At 43.7% G+C, this 18,856-nt stretch overlaps 1 protein-coding gene across 5 annotated transcripts in view; it reads right to left on the bottom strand.

The window, feature by feature from the left end:
• RANBP10 (RAN binding protein 10) overlaps positions 1 to 18,856 on the bottom strand; it is a 74,671-nt gene that overhangs the window by 34,264 nt on the left and 21,551 nt on the right. For all 5 annotated transcript variants that reach the window (XM_039721243.1, XM_039721242.1, XM_039721244.1 and 2 more), the window contains exon 4: positions 4,304 to 4,471. In XM_039721243.1, the coding sequence (XP_039577177.1) occupies positions 4,304 to 4,471 (168 nt within the window). The remainder of the gene's footprint in view (positions 1 to 4,303; positions 4,472 to 18,856) is intronic.

Below are 18,856 nucleotides of genomic sequence, written 5' to 3'. Positions count from 1 at the left end.
CTACACATGACCCCATGCACTGAATGTGTTCGTGGACCTTCCAGCCCATCTCTGCTCTCCACCCAGCACCAACCATCCTTTCTGCCTCATTTACAGAATTCAATTTGCACAAGACAATGTACATTGGTAATCAGCCACAGCACTGCACTGCCTGCACAGCAGGGAACTCCTGCAGCACCTGCTTAGGGAGCTGTGATCCAGGGAGTCCTCAAGCACTGCTGCTGGACTGCAATGAACAACTCCTTCAGCAGTGTGGGCATCCTAAAGAGCAGACCAGGAAATGCCAGCCCAGGAAAATACTTGAATACTTCTCCAATATGCTGCTGAGGAGAAGCACTGTCAAACCCACACAGCTCCACATGCTCTTGGAAACAGATCCTCCAACCAGGCCATGGGGTAAAACTGCTCATAGAGAGACAAGGCTGTAGCCAAGCCTGGTATTTTCTGTTCATTTTGGTAGTGAATGAGGGTGGTGAGGCCCTGGCACAGGCTGTCCAGAGAAGCTGTGGCTGCCCCATCCCTGGAAGTGTCCAAGGCCAAGGTGGATGGGGCCCAGTGCAACCTGGTCTCTGCCCACAGCACAGGGGCTGGAATGACATGATCTTAAAGGTCCCTTCCAACCCAAACCACTCCAGGATTCTGTGGTTTTAAATCTGATTAATCTGAAGTCTTGTTTTGAACATCCCAATGCTCTTGCTGTCTGCAAACTTCACTTGAAGTTTTGGGGTCAAATGTATTAAATGTGGGACTGACACCTGCATGTTTCTCACAACAGGTTTCAGCATTACTCCTAATGTTCTCCCCAGTCTCTAAACTGGCTGCAGAATGGATATTTTACTTTTTAGGTTAACCTGGTCTTTCCAAAAGCCTGCACTAGAACTCAAACTACGGGAAGTTTTCTATGCCAAGACTTCAGAGGGTTGCATGCTCTTTTTATAGCCCTGCTGCTCCATTTACCTTGGTCTGCTGTCAAAGTCTGAGATCTGAGACACTCCTACATTAGTCCCTGAGCAAACTCATCCACTTAAACCCAGAGACCTGCAGCAGTCACATTTCCTCCTCATGTCCTGGTCCAAGACTTCTGCTTAATGGCTGGTGCCCCAACACTTCTCCCTCTTTCTTTCCAAATTCACTCTCATCACACTTCTAGCCACATCTCACTATGTTTTTTACTGCCAGGACTCTGCTCAGAACTTGTCAAAAGTGTTTCATCAGCAGCCAGAAGACATTCAAGACATTTTCCAGAACAGAGAATTAAGACTACATACGATGTCAAACAGTTTTCATGTGACGTCTCCAAATAAAGTTCAAGACTTAGCTCCAACCAGAACATCCAGAATTTGTGATGGCCAAGAAAACAGTTCTTATACAGTGCTCCTGATGGATCTGATTAAATGAAAAAGTATGGAGACAATGGAAGATAATAGTTAAGCAACAGAAGAAATTGCAAGGAAAACAAAAGGGGGGTGTCTAATCAATAGATGAAAAGGAGAGGACTTAAATGGTGAAGAGTGAATTAGGAAGACAAAGCTACAGTAATTCCATCAAAAGAAAGACAAATTCAAACTCTGAAACCCTGCTCTCCAGCTAACTGGCCTCACAAAGGGGCTGATTAGCCTCATGAATATTCTTGGCATCTGCAGTAGGATTACACAATTACCTCATCTCCTAGGAGGAGACATACATGGCTTCCACAGCTTCATGTGTCAGGGAACACCTACAACAACACACATTCATCCCCTTCCTGGTAAACCCTGGGTTTACCCAACACAGAATTGAGATTCTCAGGCTAGCACTAAATATCATGGAAGTTCAAGACCTTCAAGGAGCTGCTTCTTTCAGGGAAGAAAGCATTCTGACTTCCAAACAAATCATTGCTCCTGCCTCCATTTGGTTCCTCTGCTGACCCCTGTCTCACCCCCTCCTCACACCTTTGCTCTGTGTCCACGAGGAGCTGTGTAGCCCCTGGCCAAGGGGCTCCTCTCCTCAGCATTGCATTTAGCACTTCTCCTGGATGCTGTTATTTATCAGTGACACAAACAGACACTCCTGGCCCTTACCAGCAGCCTCCTCAGATGAGGTTTTAATTCTGCTTTTGTGAAAAGGCAATAAAATGTTCCTGCAGCTTTTGTGGGGTCACCCAGCAAGGCCTGAGGTCTGCTGCTCCCTTCTGCACTTCCACTCCTGTCTCCTCTAACCAAACCATCTCTCCTCTCTCTATCTATCTCAAAGAAAAGCTGCTACCCACAGGAGCCAGCTGTGAATGCTAAGGAGAGGCTTCTACCTGTCCTTTTCTCAGACAGCTCATGTCTTGTACATCTGAAGGGCTCAAGAGGACACCCAGGGGACAGCAATGCTTATAACTGATGCTGCTCTCTAAGCATGGGAACTTTGTTGTTACCTTTCCTGTTTCTTCCCAGTGGCATTGTTCACCACTGGGGTAGGCTGTTCCTCAAGGGGACATTCAATATCAGACTAGAAAAACACGAGCTTTCCATCCAAAAAAGCCCCATCTTTGAAGGAAAAGGAACATTTCAGTTTAAGAAAGGAAGACTAGGTAACTTCCCTGCTGTAAAGAACTCTGAATGTCCCAAACCAAACAAGTCTCTGAGCAAGGACACGAGGTAAAGAATCAGAGGGTGGTAATGACAAAAGGTAACTCAGAAGTTACTGAACTGGGCTCTTTATTTGGCTTCATCTGCCCAGACACCCAGGCACAACACAGTCCTGGGTACAAAACAGAGAAGAGAAAGCAGCAACTTTTCAACTGATACAGATTATACTGTGGAGACTCTGGTCATTAAAAAGAAATTAAATATCAAATGAATAAACTTGTATTCATTAAATAGAAGATCTGGCCTCCTCCTGACTCTTACACCGCTGTTACGATGAAAAGTAACAGCACCATCAGGGTGAAAAACAGTGAGGTTGGAAAACCATCCACTTAAACAACAGAAAACATCCAGAGGAGCACAGCACAAACCACTACAGGGAAATACAGGCTAAAAATATAGGACAGCAACTAAAAGGAGACATTTTGTGATATTTTTAAAACTGTTTCATTATCTCAGTTGCTCTTGTTTATCTTGTCTCACTCCTAATCAAAAGCCCCTGCTCTACACCATCAGCTGTTGCTTTCAAGCCTCTACTTGTCTCACCAGCACTGGACTGACATGGGCAGCCTGAACAACCCCAGCTCCCCCAGCTTTCCTCCTAGGAGAGATGCTCCAAACCCTTCATCACCTTGGCAGCCCTTTGCTGGACTCTCTCCAGTAAGTCCATCTCTCTCTAATATTGGGGAGCCCAGTACTTTTCCCAAAAGCTCACCAGAAATTCTGTGTTCTCCAGGCACACACTGCACTCCAATCCCACTCCCTCCTTCAGCCCAGCCAATAACTCAAAACATCTTTGCTCTGTTAAGTGTTTTGAGCAGTGTGTGATATTTTCCTACCAATTTAATCTTGAATTCAATGAAGTAGAACTGACACAGAAAGGAGAAGCAAAGGAAAGGAGTGCTCATCCCTCCCTGCCAAATCAAATGAATCAAAGTACAAAAAGTGAGATGAACCTACAAAAATTTACTGCATATCTTTATGTGTTAAAAAACCAGAAAGACAAGAATTTATCTGGGGTGGAGAACATGTCATCCAAGGAAACAGTATTTTAGGGGAAAATGGCCAAAAATCTCTATTTTAGACAAATAAGATATGACAGCTGCCTGGAAAACATCTGAGGTATTAATTTGGGCAAAACTTTTTTTTTTTAGTCTTTAAGACAGTTACTGAAACAAGTGTGGAATGAACCAAATTGTAGCTCAATGCTTAAGTCAGACCACTCTTATACTGAATTAATATCTGGCTTTGGGAATGCTCCGACCAACATGTTGAGGCTTTCAGATGGACAAATCCCTTCAAAAATGAAGACACCAGTACCGTGCCTTTGTAGGCAGTTGCACAACACACTAATTAAACTTCCCACTTCTTCCTTTCTTTCCCTCTTGTCCAGCCATTAGACATCTTATCCAACCTCCCACCCACTGTGCAGTAGCAAAGCAGAAGAAGCTGTGGTTGAAACTCTAATATATCAAAACAAACTGAGCAGCATGGAAACCATTTTACCTGCTGGAAGCATTTCTGTCTTGGAGCAAATTTACAACTGCTGACAGCTGCTGAGTGCTCTTTTCCTCTGCCATTTAAACCTCACTCACAGGTGTGGGACAAGAGTTACAATACAGCAAAGGATTAAACAGCAGCGAGAGCAGGGCTGGAGCATCCCTCTCCTGAGAACACCTTCCCTCACTTACCTAAACTGTGGCCATTTTTTGTGTAGAAGCAGGTATTGTTGATGAGGTTGACACAGCAGCCAATCACATCTCCAGTGGTGAAGGTGGGGCCGTAGGGCTGCCCTGTCCCCGAGGAACAGAAGGAGTGCCCATCGTCACCATGGTACCCATAAGAATGTTTATCCCATCCTGCAAAACACAACCAAAAGAACAGGACAGCAGTGAAGCCAGGTCAGCAGAACCACATGGAACTACCACAGCTCTCAGGACACCATTTTCTGTGGGAGTTTTCAAATTTGATTCCCATTCCTGATTCATCCCAATATTAATTTTCACATACCGGTAAATAGAAATAAATTAATGGTCTTTAATCAGAACACATCATTTGCATTTCAACCTGTTTCTCTTTTATCTTGCCTGAGGTGAAACAATCTCCTTTTGTAAAACACTAGTGTTTCCCAAAACAAAAAAGCATTTAACAAAATAATTCTCAGTTGCAGCTTTGTCTGTAAGCACTGTCACGGGTGTACCAAATGGAGAGAGGCAATTTCTGCATCCTCAAATCTGTATTTCCCTTTCATGAGTTGATAAGGATTTCTATGGATATGGAAATAGAAATCTAAGGATTTCTATTTCTTTGTATCATTGGGATACAATATTTCCCATTCTGCAGACAGCTTAAAACACAACCCTCAAATGTCAAAGGGGAGTTCAATGCAAAGTGTTCAGTTCTAATATTAATATCTTTTATTTCTTCTGCCAGTAACATTGTGCTAAGGGTTACAGCTGCATCCTGCCCACTTGTTCTTTTTTATATATCCCAGTAATTTCATTTGGATCATTCCTCTGAATGGCATCAAAGCCACATCTCATAGAGAGACAGAGTTCTACCAGAAAGTGATACAACATTAAAAACAGACACCTGTGTTTTATACGCATAAGGCTGGATCCTTAGGGAAGCAAAAGAAGGTGCTTTGGCTGTCCTCTGACCTTATACACCAAAGGGTGGTGCAGATTCTGTTAAATGTGGAGCAATGGCTCTGGCAAAGGGACTATGTAAGAAACACAGAGTCTGTGCAGGAAATGTACATCCTGCAATGAGGCACAAAAAGATTGAGCACCCTGAGAACTACGGAGCAGAGCCCTGCAAAGGTGGGCTGGAACACTTCTGTGAGCCAGGGTTTTCCTCCAAAACCAACAACAACATGAAGGCATCTAGAAATTCAATCTTGTAAATAGTTCCACAACACTGAGGCATCAGCACTCACATGCTCAGGGCTTCTCAGAAAAGCACAAAACAGTCAGTGCATGTCCAAGGCCCCACTCACTGTACCACACCAAATGAATGCCAGTGGGAAAGTCAGGGAATGAAGCAAGACAAACATGCCACAGTCCAAGATTTTGGACCTCAGAGCAAACTTTGGGAGTGAAAGCCATGAAGGACTCCCAGCAAATTCTGCTCTAGAAATGGTGAGTAATTTCCTTTATTTAGCCCCACACATCCAACAGGAACAGACTGAGATGTCCCAAGAGTCAGCTCCGTCTTCCCTCGGATCAGCTCCAAACAAGCTGCTGACAGTAGCACCAGTCCTGTTTCAAATCTTCATGAAAGACAGGGACAACAGCACAGGCAGCACCCTCAGCAAGCACAAAAACGATGCCAAACTGACTTGCCAAAACAAAGGAGGAAGTGATAGGGGCTCTAGAGTTTATTGTCAAACTTTCACTGCTAAGACTCCATCCAGTAAAAATATCATTGAAATATTTTTGAGTTTTTAAAACTGTGGCTCCTTTCCACTATCCCTTTTATTTGCTCTGTTGCCATCATGGATCTACTATTTTAGTCTCCCCAAAACCAGACCTGTTACATGAGTGTCAATGCAGACCTTCTCCAATGGAGCTGCTGGGAAGTTATAATTCAGATGATAACTGAAATCAATTTATCTCTTAACGTACTAATAATACAGTCTAAATACAAACTTCTAGATCTTCTGCATACAAAACACTGACATTACAAAGCACCTACCAAGAACTTGTCATCAGTTGCATCTAAGCAGTGAAGTGCTTACACATCATGTATTGGGTAAGGCTCCCATAAGAAATACAACAGCGTGTCCAGCCATGAGGATGAGCTCACTAAATGCTTGTGCAGACATTACTGGTTCTGCAGTGTGAGAAATAAAGGCTTCATTACCTACAGATACTACTGAAAAAAGCCTCCTCCTGCTCCTTTATGACTTGAGCTTCACAGTGTCAGTTCTTGCTGTAGCACCAACGGTTGTGGGGAACACCAGAGAAAAATGACTGAATAAAGACCTTGAAGAAAACGACAAATGTGGCACATACAGCAACAATGCCTGGAAACAGCTTGTTTTGAATCTTATTCTCCCCACAAAACACTAACATAACCAGTTAAGGAAACTTGCTCACCCAGCACTTTGCTGATGTTACGTACAGTTTACTTTTTCAACTCAAATGTTGTGTAGTCCTGAACTTGGACCTGGCACCACACTAGGGGCTTTAAATCTACACTGTCAGCCTTATCACATCACCATGGTCATCTTAAACAACAAGCCAGAGTTGTTTGGGTGAACTTACTGTACTCACTGTAAACATGAGCTGAGTGGCATTAATCATATGCCTAACCTTAAGTTATTTATTAATAAAAAACAGATGCCTATTCCTAAAAGTCTGCCCAAAATAAACATGAGGGCAGTGGCACATGGGTAATTCCAGCACTGACCAGTTTCAGCCAGCCTTCTGAAATTTCCTAATAATCTGAATTAAAAACAAGAATCAGCAGTTCTAGTACTTCTAGGTCAAAGTTTTCAGGGCCTGTTGGTTTAAACAGTGTGTCCATATTGAAAGCATTTTGCATTATCCTGGATTACCAGCAGAGTGGGGAGCAACTCATCACATGCATTTTGAAAACACAGACTCCAACTTTTCTCAAAACACTTCCTGAAAACTTGGGCTTTTCCTGCATCATTAACAATTTGCTATCGCCACCTAGGAATGGGCCCAGCTTATTACAACCTCCTCTGGGACTCCCACGACTCCCTTTGAGCCTCCAGTGACTCAACAGCTCCTTCCTCTACAAAATCCAGCAGAGTTTTAATAAATACTGCATCAGAACTTCCTGAAATCCCTCCCCACAGCTGCATCTGCAAATTCTCTGGACAGTTTAACCTCTGTGCCACTTGTACTTCTCAAGTACTGAAGTCACTGTTGTGACCTGGAAGGCAGAGATGAGGTGACACCCACATGCTCTTACAATGGCTGTCCCTGTGGGATAGGAGATCAGCCTGGACAAGGATGGTCTTCAAGAAGTGAGACAGCAGAAGTACAGGATGTGCACGGATCACACCCTGACTGAACAGCATTACCACTCTCCAACCACCTGCAAGCACAGACAGATGGAGATTCTGTTCACTCAGTACTCCTGAAAGGATTTTGTTTCCATTAAATTGTTCAGTCCTCTGTTAAGAACATATAAACACTCATATCATTCACTGTGTCCTGCAAGAAGGAGTTTGATAGAGTATCTGCAATCATTGAAAATGTGCCTCCTACTACTTGGATATATCCCATAGTTCTTGCATGAGAGAGGATGACAAATCCTCAAAAAGAAGATTTGGTGTCTTCATAACATACATCAGTATGCAGACCTCTGCAAAATCCTCATAATTATCCCTTTTCCAGGCTGATGACTCCTAACTTATTTAGCTATTTCCTGCTTTTCTGACCACCATCATCTGAACCTTCTCTGGAAGTGTCACTTGTGAGAATGGAGATGAAGGTGCCCCATGGAGAAGGGAAGCAGGCTGCAGTTGCTCTCTGCACTGCTCCCAAGCCCTCTACATGTTAATCCTAGCATTTTCCCTTCATTGTCCTTTTTACCACTGACCTGATGTTTCCATGAAGTCACTGTCATCACTCCAAAACGCATCACTGCTCTTGTGACAATGCTCCCTTTGCACAGATTTTCATGTGCATCTCCCACAGCTCCCCTCACCACCTCCAGCCTCACAATCCCCAGCAGCTCCAGCAGCCCCTCCCAGGATAGAGAGGGGCAGGCAGCTGCTCCTAAGAAAACCCTGGGAGAACCCACTCACTGACAGTTTGTGACTGGTAGCTCATTCCAACAAGGCTGTTCAAGGAACACCCATTCTGGTCTCTTGGTCACAGCCATGTCTAGAGCAATGGACACTCAGCACCTACATGCAGTTGTGACCAAGTCTAAAAACTCTCAAGTGCAAGTGCAGATTCCTCTCAAATTTCAGAAATCTGGACCAAATTGGAGAATGTGCTTGTTCTTATAAAACACAGGCCATGGACTCCTGATGGACTATACACTGCAGGCTGAAATCAAATGGCTGCAGGGTACAATTTACAGTTCTTTCCTTTTTTCCTTTCCCTTCCCCATCCTCTCTTCAAAAGCACAACATCATTTGAAACAAGGGAGACAGCAGAGAACAGAAAGGATCTGGCCACCTGGCCCATATGGCAAAGCAGAACCTCAAGGTCCTGACTCTAAGACTGGTCTCAATACAGCTCATTTTGAAGACAGCACTTTGAACATGCAAACATAGAATCACAACCACTACAGGTAGGACTTCAGCAGCTACTGAGCAAAAAGAGGTTAAATTTACATCCCTTTGAATTGAACCCTTCAACACCCAAACCCAAAATATACGTATATATATATACTAACAAGATGCAGAATAGCTCAGATTGTGCAATCAAAGAAAGGGAAGAAATAAAAACAAAACCCATGAGTAGGGCTTGGGAGGACATTTTTGTATGTTCAACACCAAACTGAAGCTCTGTTTGGCCTGCTAACAAGAAAAAGTTGATATGCTGACCTTCTTGGCAGACTACCTTGATCCCAACACATAGGGGAAAAAAATGAACAGCGAGTTCCATTGCTGCTGCTTGATAAACAGGTCAGAATTATGCAATGCCAGACACGTGGCAGAAAGGACTTGAGTTACTTCAGGACACAGTTACAGGACACACTGATAAACACTCACTCTTAAGCAAGCACTAGAGTTAGATGTAGTGTGCTACTACTGTCCCTGACTGTCCTATATCTGCCCCTGTTCAATCCCAGCTTTCCCATTCAACATCAGCCTTGCTTTACTCTTAAATCTTTGGTCAGATCTTGACTTCTGTACCTGAGATCAGACTGCCTCAAAAAGCAGCAAGTGGGAAGTGGCTCTGTTGAGCTGGGTGACCATTTACATCTCAGCACCAGGGAAATAACATGGTGATTTAGCTCTCTGCTTCAAGAGCCCCAGCAATGAACACAGAACTTCTGGTAAGCTTTGGGCAAAACTAGCATCACACACCTAGGTAAACCAGGACCTGGACAAGCTGCTCAACCTTGAAAGTGTGAAGCATCAGGTGGAGAAATGGATGGATGGATGGATGGATGGATTTACCAAGGGCAGTATTTTCACCACGCCTTTTCTGGCCTGATGCTTTGTTCACACAGGGTGGAGGAGAAAGCCAAGTGATGACATCCCCCAGTGCATCAAGGTTCAAACATGTCAAACTTGCCACTGGGCACAAGGGAACAGGAAAACCAACACGCACAGGGATCTGTACTGAGATCCCCTCTGATGACATGCCAAAGACTGACACTCAAGGCCCAGTGATCATGGAAAATATACTTTTCCAGTGAGTTATAGGCAGACACGTCAGACTCTTCCTGCTCTGCACTTGTTGAGCTAAAGATTTTGGCAGACAGATGAACTTTATGACTGACACATGGACCATTCCCTGCCCATGAACATTCCAAGGAGAAACACATTCTACTGCAACTCAGCTCAAGCATTCAATGGGTGCAGGAGCTGCTGCAAAGGGCAGGGCCTTGCTGACCCCACATTCAGTGGCAACCTCCCTGCAGTCAGGGACACCTGGGGCATCTGAAGCTGTAAGGAATGGTGCAGTATGTTTGGGCATATGAAGGGCAGATGGAAGTTCCTCAGAAAGAATCTGAAGATTTGTAAACAGGGATGGTCTCTGTTGTATCATGACTAATGGGAGAGTTTGAGACTTATTCTTCAGGACAGACCCCAGTGACCACTCTAGTCTTTCCAAAGTTTCTCTCTTTCATATTTTGGAACACTTGTCATTTTTTTGCCCTCTCTGTTCTTGTCCAGTATTTTGCCTGTGGCATTCCTCTTCCCATTCCCCTGGCCAGCAATCCTAACTTCCCACAGCTGCCCATGCCAGGGCAAGTGGTGTGCAAACACTAGCTGCAAAGGGACAAGAACTTGTGTCAACACACTGAAATAACAAAACAAACAAAATTATTTTATAAGATTTATTGAATCCAAAGTCTAGCAGAAACAGATGTACAAACTCTGCTTGTCCAGTGCTTGGGGAATGGGATGTGGAGGGTGGAGGCAGCAGCAGAGCCCAGAGCTGCTGCTGGCCCAGCTGGAGGCAGGGCCTTCTCCATGCATTGTGCTGAGCAGGCTGCTATTGCTCAGCCAGCTATGGGGCTTGGGCAGCAGCAGAGCATGAGGTCAGGGGAGGGGAAGGTAGGTTCACCAGAGGCTGAACAGATGGAATCTGGTGCACAGAGAAGTTGGATACTGCTTTTAAATCGTCCTGGGCTGAACAGTCCCAGGCAGGGACAGGACAACCATAAACCTGGGACAGGAACCAGTGCCACAGGAGAAGCAGAACCACCCTCTGTTGATGACTCCATCTTCCAGTGGATGGAGGGCTCTGCAAGTGGATGTGCTTCTGGTGTACATCAGTCCAGAACAGTGAACACAGGCCTTTACCCCCAGTAAAAGGAAGGCTCAGAAGCTCTGGTGCTCCTACAGCCTCAGAAATCAAATGCCTGGTCATGAGAAGTCTGTAAATACCTGGCCATGAGAAAATGCTGCCCCAAGAAGGATCTGAGATGCTGGAGCATCTCAGCTGTCACTCAGTTCTACAGCATTTATGCCAAGCCCTATGAAGCTGCATACACATCACATGTTTTGGTGAGAGCAGGGTGGTTGCTTTGCTTTCCTTTATTCAATCATGCTTTAGAATCAAATCAGCTATTAGTGCTGCAACACTGTTCTGTTCCCATAATGAGCCTACAAAAACAGCTGCTCAGTGGCCACAGCAAGCTCTGTTACAGAACTGGGGATGTGGGCATAGGGGAGGCACGGCCCTGGCATGGAACAACTGTCTAGGTACAGTCACAACACCAACTGCAGGACAGGAATAGGACCAGGGAACAGCGTGCTCAACACATTACAGCATCTCCCTGGCAGAACTTCAAGGGCCTGGACATCTGCCCAGAACATGTCAAGGGTAAAAAAAAAAAAAAATCAAACCAAAACTCACTTGCCCAGGGATATGAAGAAGCCCTAGCTAGAATCATCCCCAACTTTTCTTGCTTGCAACAGCTTCTATTTCTTCTACAAGGTGCCAAAAAGACTGAATGCAATAGAAAGCTAAACCTTGCACTACAGGAGCAATGCTTGTACAGAGAATAAAACCACCTTACCCCACAAAGCACAAACTTCCCTAAGTAGGGGCTGGATGGGTTCAGGTCCATGAGCTTTGCAGTGTCCCACTGCATCCTGCACAATGCAGCACAGCAGCACACACCCCCCAGTGAGGCACTGCTGCTCACGGCCTCCCCCTCAGCCCAGCAGATGAAGCAGAGTCAGTTTGGCCCCTGCACAGACACAGCAGATGATGCTCATCACAGAGAGCAGGACTCTTGGCAGGCCTGGCTGCAGCCTCGCTCAGAAGCTAGTCCATGTTTTTTAATAATGTACTTGCAACTGCAAAAGAGACAAAACTCAGTCCAAATCCTCACAGCAAGACTTATGTGTGGCAAGAATCCAAAGGAGAGGAAAAAAAAGAAAAAAAAGGAATCACAACATCTCTCTCACATTAACAGAGCGCAGGAAGAAAAGGACACAGTGACCCAAAAATCAGTATGACTCAAGAGTCTGGGAGATTGAGCAGAATGTGGGTGCTAACAGGCATTGCCTGATCCACCATGGAGACAACAAGTAGAGAAGCATGGTACAATTCAATTTTTCACAATATTGATCATGCACAGTGATTTTTAGACCAGATCAGCAAGTCCTACTATTAACAACCACTGCATGTTAACTAGCCTTCAAAAAACCATCAAACCACAGTCTACACCATTATATAACATAGCACTACCCACTGACTCATAAAGAAAAAAACAAAACCAGAAGGCTCTGGACAGCTGCAACACAAGCAATACCTTTTCAACAGGAAAGGTCTGTTCCACCAGCCCCAGAAATTTGTAAGGAGTCCATTTCACTGTTACTTAGCATGCACCTCACTACAGAACAGAGTAATCAAGATAAAAATCATACTGCCTTAAATGAATAAAGATGGCAAGTCCTCCTAACTTACAAGCTTGATGGGTCCATCTTCTACCAGAGTCAGAACATGATGTGGGTTTCCCTACACCAGAGAGGCCAAGATGTGCTAGAAGCCATTTAGAGCCCTGTGAAGACCACAGCCACAGAACAGCGGTTTTTGTATACAAAGGAAAAGCTCTCCAGCACGATCAGGTCACCACTGCACTATTATATCCACCATATTCCCTGGCACACCACAGTGGAGGGGCTGGGACACAGGGCAGGGGTACGGGGATGGGGAAAAAGAGTCAGAGGAGGAGCATTTCCATTCATTTAGTGGAAGGGGTAAGGAACAACAATCAAAAGCTCATCACATACACAGGCTTGTTCAAACCTCATCATACTAAATAATTCACATGTTCATTTATGGGCCGACTTTTCAACCTTCAGCTGAGGGGCAAGAACACCTTTATAAAATATTAAGACACTTCCAGCAAAGTCTTGCAAGGTAATGGGCAAGAGTAATTTTACAGAGACATCAAGGCAGGACAGTTTAGCGACTCAGCCAAAAGAAATGTCAGAGATCATTGCAGAATGCAGGGGGTTCATGTCCAGTTACCATTAAAAACAATCCCTAAAATGGTATTTAATGAGCTAAGAAAATTACAAACAAAACCCCACTTATCTAAACACAAGACCTTATGGAGAGAGAAGTCTTCTAGAAGAAGCACACCTCATGATGCTGAGAAGTTGCAACAAGAACTTCTAGATTCTAAACTGAGGTTTCTTAAATACTTTCCATATTAATCAAGGTGAAGCAACAGGGTTTTCTGAAGAGGATCATTATTTATCCATCAGTGGAAACAGCTGCTACCCAGTAGTTTGAGTGTAGTAAAACTGAGCTTTGTGTTGATGCCACCTTTTATCCAAAAGGCTCTGATAATAGGCGCAGCCACATTAAAGAATTAGTTTTAATCTGAAAAACAAGCAGTTCTGTGATTACAGCTTGTGTTGACAGCTAAACTGCTGTCTCTGAAGTGCCAGTCAACTCTCAGCTGTCACTAAGGTATCTGGATTTTCCATAATCTGTGCTAAAGCTGGAGGTGCAACCCGTGGAACTGGTGAAGGCCAAACCCCAAACCCCACTGTGCAAAGGCATCTCTGCTCTGCTTTCACTTGGCACACAACCAACACAACCTGCTGGGTGACAGAGAACCCATGCAAAGGCAGGAGCTCCAGCACACCATATCACACATCTCTGGGAACATGGTGCATGAGGACAAGGCACAGGACCTCTGCAGAGGCCAGCCCAGCTCTGAAAGAGACACAGCACAGAAATCAGGGCATGGAAAAGTGCAGGACTGCACTAAGAATCACATACCCACACTGATGCCTGAGCACTTAATGGCCAGTGGGAACACTTTCTTTGGTTATTTTCCAAGGCCAGGATTACTGTCTTGAAATACTGATTGATGGTTTTGTTCAACTTTAATGGAAAAGCACTTGCCCAACTACTTCTGGGTGAGGCACGGCTCTGAGAGCTCAGCTGGAGCCTCAGCTGGAGTCTGTGTGCCCAATGCCAGTCTAACTGAACAAACCAAAAAAAAAAGGAAGGAAAGAAACCCAACACTTCCCTATAAACCCAACCAAATGGGCAGCAGTTTTTCTGGCTGCAGGCAGGACAATCATTACAATCAATACGAGCAAACAAGTCAGTCAGAAAGGGAAAAAGGCAGGAACTTTTACTTTATACAGTCCTAGTTTTCATATACATAGCCATAACTAAAACATGATATTAAATTTAACCTTAATTCCAAAGGTAATTCATCCCAATTCTGTGGTCCAGGAGCTGGTTTAGTTACTCTCCAGCTCTGAACACACCTGGTAGCATCAGATCTGACCTCATTTGGGCACTTGATCACTCTGGTGTCACCCCTCAGCACGTACCAGGAAGGAAATAACACGTGTGTACCAGGAAGGAAACAACACACGTGTACCAGGAAGGAAACAACACGTGTGTCCAACCCCCCTGTGCCACAGCAGCTCAGCCCCTATCAGCCCTGAGCACGAGGCTCCTGTCCCAAAACACACCCACCCACCCAAGCTGTGCCCAGCTCTGGCCATGATAAGCTCTGCAGGGGCAACACCCCAAACACGCAGCTGTGAGGAGGGAGCTTCTGTCACACAGCACATTAGTGACTCCTGAAAGGCTGAAGAATGGGAAAGAAAGAACTCCCAGGTGTTCTAAGGGACAAAGATGGGATGTGGATGAATGCACAGCCCAGGCAACAAATCTGTTTCAGTATTCAAGCTGGAATTTTCATACAAGTTCAGGTGAACTCGGCACATAAACTGAAAAAATGATTGAAAACAGAGAAAGCTGACATGGGATGAGAAGACAACTGAGCAGTTCAGTGGAACTGAGCTGAAGCTGATGTGCAGTGCACAAGTCAACCATGAATGACAAAGATTCCCAAAGACACAAAGAATTAATTTTTAAAAATAAAGATAATATAATTTCAAGAACTCTAAAATTTTAAATTTTAAAAATTATGCGGTTTAAAATTTGAATTTTAGTAGGTGTTCAGCTGATCTGCAGAGAGTAGAAGCAGGAAGAGAAAAGATGAGTGAGTTAAGCAGTCCCAGAGGAACTCAGATTTTTCAACATATGATGCAGCAGGGCAGCCATTAAAATATACATAGAACACATGTACACACAGAATTTAGAGTGAAGATGAAAAAAGAAACAATATAATGAGTTGTGTACACCCAGGATAAACAAAAAATTAAGTGCTCCTCAGATTACTTTCCTATGATGGCATTTTACATACACTGAACACAAGATTGATTCCATACAGGGGAAAAAAAATCTTAACACTAAAAATATGTGATCTTAAGTTCAAAGGAAATCCTTCTGATTTATTACAAGAAGCCCAAATTTCTTATTAATTTCTTTAGTATGACCTTAATTTTGACTTAAATTAAAAAAAATAAATAAAAGCTATTTTGAAAATAGCAGATGGTGCAGTACAGTAAGAGCAGATTCAAGAAAGAAACAACCAGCTTAAACCAGTCTCAGGACACTTCCTCCCATATGAGAATTTTTAATTTTTTTTTTTCAAATGGGGCTGTGTAGGCTTTATTGTTTAGCCTTGTATTTTAGACTGAACTCTTATTAGTGGCTGCAGTGCACTAACTGTGATTCTGGAGTGCATCTTGCAGTGTAGTTTAAAGAAACAGGGGTAGCACAACCAAAGATGTAAATAAAACTACAGGCATTGGTGACAACCAGGAGATTCACTTACATAAATAAACCCCTTCTCCAGAAATAAGAGACTCATGTAGGTAAATCCAAAGGGCTCTGACTTTAAAAGGCCAGAAATCTCAAATCTGCTGTAAAATCTTTTCTTGGCAGTGTATGTTTTTTATCCACCACTGCTCTATGCACCACAATCATCTTCACCCACCCACATGAGCTCTCGTGTGGTGAGGTTATTTTTCTAAAAATCCATTCTGCACAAATGGATTCAATAATTCCAGAGCTGACCCATCACACTGACCCACTTTGCTCTCTTCTCTTCCACTCTGCAGTGCTAAAACCTGCCATTTCTAAACACGCTGATGACCTCTTAGGAGGAACAAATTATGCTTTCAGGTAAAAACATAGTTAAGCCAGCAAAAAGGCTACCCAAGTGAAGTTTCAGGAGAAGTTCTCAGCCTAAATAAAAGTTCAGGGTGACAAGCCAGCCAAGTTAGCTTCAGCCCACTATGGCTGGAAAGATGCCCCTTTGTAAAAATGTCTCCATGACAAGGATAACTGTTAATTGGGGGGAAATTTAATTGAGGTTTTCAACATATATCTCTATCAAAAGCAACCTCTGACCACTGTTAACCACATGATTCAGGAGAATAAGGTTTCCCAAAGGAGCTGTTTCAACCTGCATTAGCTGTGTGATGAACCAGGCAAGTGGACAGACCCAAGTTAATAACAAGCCCAGAATAAAGCACTGCCCCCCACCCACCATTATTAACCCAATTACGTGAGCCATTTCACATGCAGCCCCACAAACTGGTTTGATAGGATAAATTAGAGGCTACCAGAGGCACAAGCAATTTTGTGGACAGGAACTGGCACAGCCAGCTGAAGGACTCACTGCATGTGGAACCAACACCTGTCCAGGGCTTTGCTGTGACACCCTGTGGAAATCCCACGTGCCCTTCTGGAAAACTGTTTTTAAGGATAGTTCTGAAAGAGCTCTGCAGCAGGACAAACAACATAAGGTACTACAAGCTAGAGCCTCATCAGCTGCATAAATAAACAAACTTAACAGAAATGACTTCTAAAGACAGAAAATCAAGCAGTGTGTCCAAGCTGCTGATGCAGCCAAGAGGCTCTGAAAGCAGATTGATTCACTGTTTGTTTGCCACATACTGCTCATGTATTTAACCCCATACTTCAGGGCTTTTGCTGATTGCTGCAGAAGACAAAAGCCTTCTTTCCCCAGGTAACCATGTAGCTTCTTCCCCTCCCATTTCTGCTGAATCCATAAGAATTGTGAAAGCTTGGCAAGGATTTTCCTTTGCCCTTGTTTGCAAGATGGGATAAGAGCCACTTCCTGAACTTGCTCTGAATTTTAATGTTTTCTTTTACTATAAAAAGAAAGATACTGGTGCTTGTGATACATCCAGTGACTAAATGTTCAGAAAATGTCTACAAAAGTTATCATAAATCAAGAAAATCTGACAAAGAGGGAAGGGTGAAGAGTCAGGAGTGTATGATTTGGAGAGAAGATCACAAAACAGTGATAGAGATTGTAATGTATAGAGCTAAGAAGAGGAAAGAAATTAATTATTTTCCACCTCCACGTGACCCAAGAATAGACTCAGACTACATGGGATATTCAGCTTTGTCATCAGGGAAAGTTTCCAACACAAGGACAGTGTTGGAAGAAGCTGCCAGAAAAATAATGAAAGACTGGTTTAGACACACACCTGTCAGGCAGGACTAATGCTAATTGAATCCACTTCAGATCAGATGATTTGGTGAGGTCTCAGCTTCTATAATTACTACATTTACCACTGAGTCCTTTAGCACAGGTCCTTTGTTCGTCAGTGGAGTCAAAGAAAGCGACAAGCCAAAGCATAAATTGAAAATTTCCTTAAACACATTTGAAGTAGAAAGATTCCATGGCATAAACAGAAGAAACAAAACAAAAAAACAAACCCCTCCCCCCCGGCCAAACAAACAAAACCCAACCAACTAACCAAAAAACCAACAAAAAAAATAACAAAAAGCCAACATCAAAAAAACCCCACACCAACACCAAACCAAAACTGGCTCGAAGGAAAATCTGGAAGACTTTAGCAGAACTTCCCACTTCTAGCAGGATTAACTTTAGAGTTACATGAGGCTGCCAGATCCTTGTGGAATTGAGGTTTGAAAACCTAAATACAGAGCCTCTGCAGAAACCCATCTCCAACTCTGATGAGGAATAATATCTCCCCATGAGAATTTCACTTGTGCAGGACGAGGAGTTGGACTCAATGATCCTTGTGAATACCTTCCAGCGTGGGACATTATGATTTTATGATACAACACCTACCCAGCCTCCCTTCTCTGGTTGCTCCCAGAGGGGAGCACACCAACATGAAAACCCCCTGGGAACATCCCCAAGGAAGAAACAAGCAATTTTTTCCTCTCAAAGAAAGGAACAGGAGGACAGAGTCCTCAAGAGTCTTGCTCTCCCTGCTTGCATCTCCTCTGACAGCATGTAAGATAAGCTGAGAAGAAATAAAGTCCTACCTACAAGTGTCAACAGAAACCTATCAGCAAGAAAATTCAAAGGAAAGGATCTCCAAACAAAGCTAAAATGGAAAGTTCAATCCACACACTGGTTTATGGAGCACAAAGGATGGCTTTCACAGAGAAGGAGAGCAGGGGGAATTAATTTCTATTTTATCTTTATGTCTAGATAAATGGGTCACTCACAAGGACCTTTTACTGAACAAAAGACTCAGGACACCTGGGCAAAAAGTTTCCAGTTTTGCTGACCTGGCTCACAGCACTACAGACCCAGAAGCCAAACCCCAATAGGGAGCAGGACTCTGTACACCAAATTCTCCTGATTTATCTGGCTGTACACTAATTCAAGTCTGTAAAACATTCTTGAGTTTGAAACCTTTTTGTTTTAACAGAGAGTTTGGAGCAGGC

The sequence above is a fragment of the Passer montanus genome, unplaced genomic scaffold (assembly GCF_014805655.1).
Source record: "Passer montanus isolate IOZ18808 unplaced genomic scaffold, ASM1480565v1 scaffold45, whole genome shotgun sequence".
Taxonomy (NCBI): Eukaryota; Metazoa; Chordata; class Aves; order Passeriformes; family Passeridae; genus Passer; species Passer montanus.
This window is presented reverse-complemented; position numbering and strand designations above follow the sequence as displayed.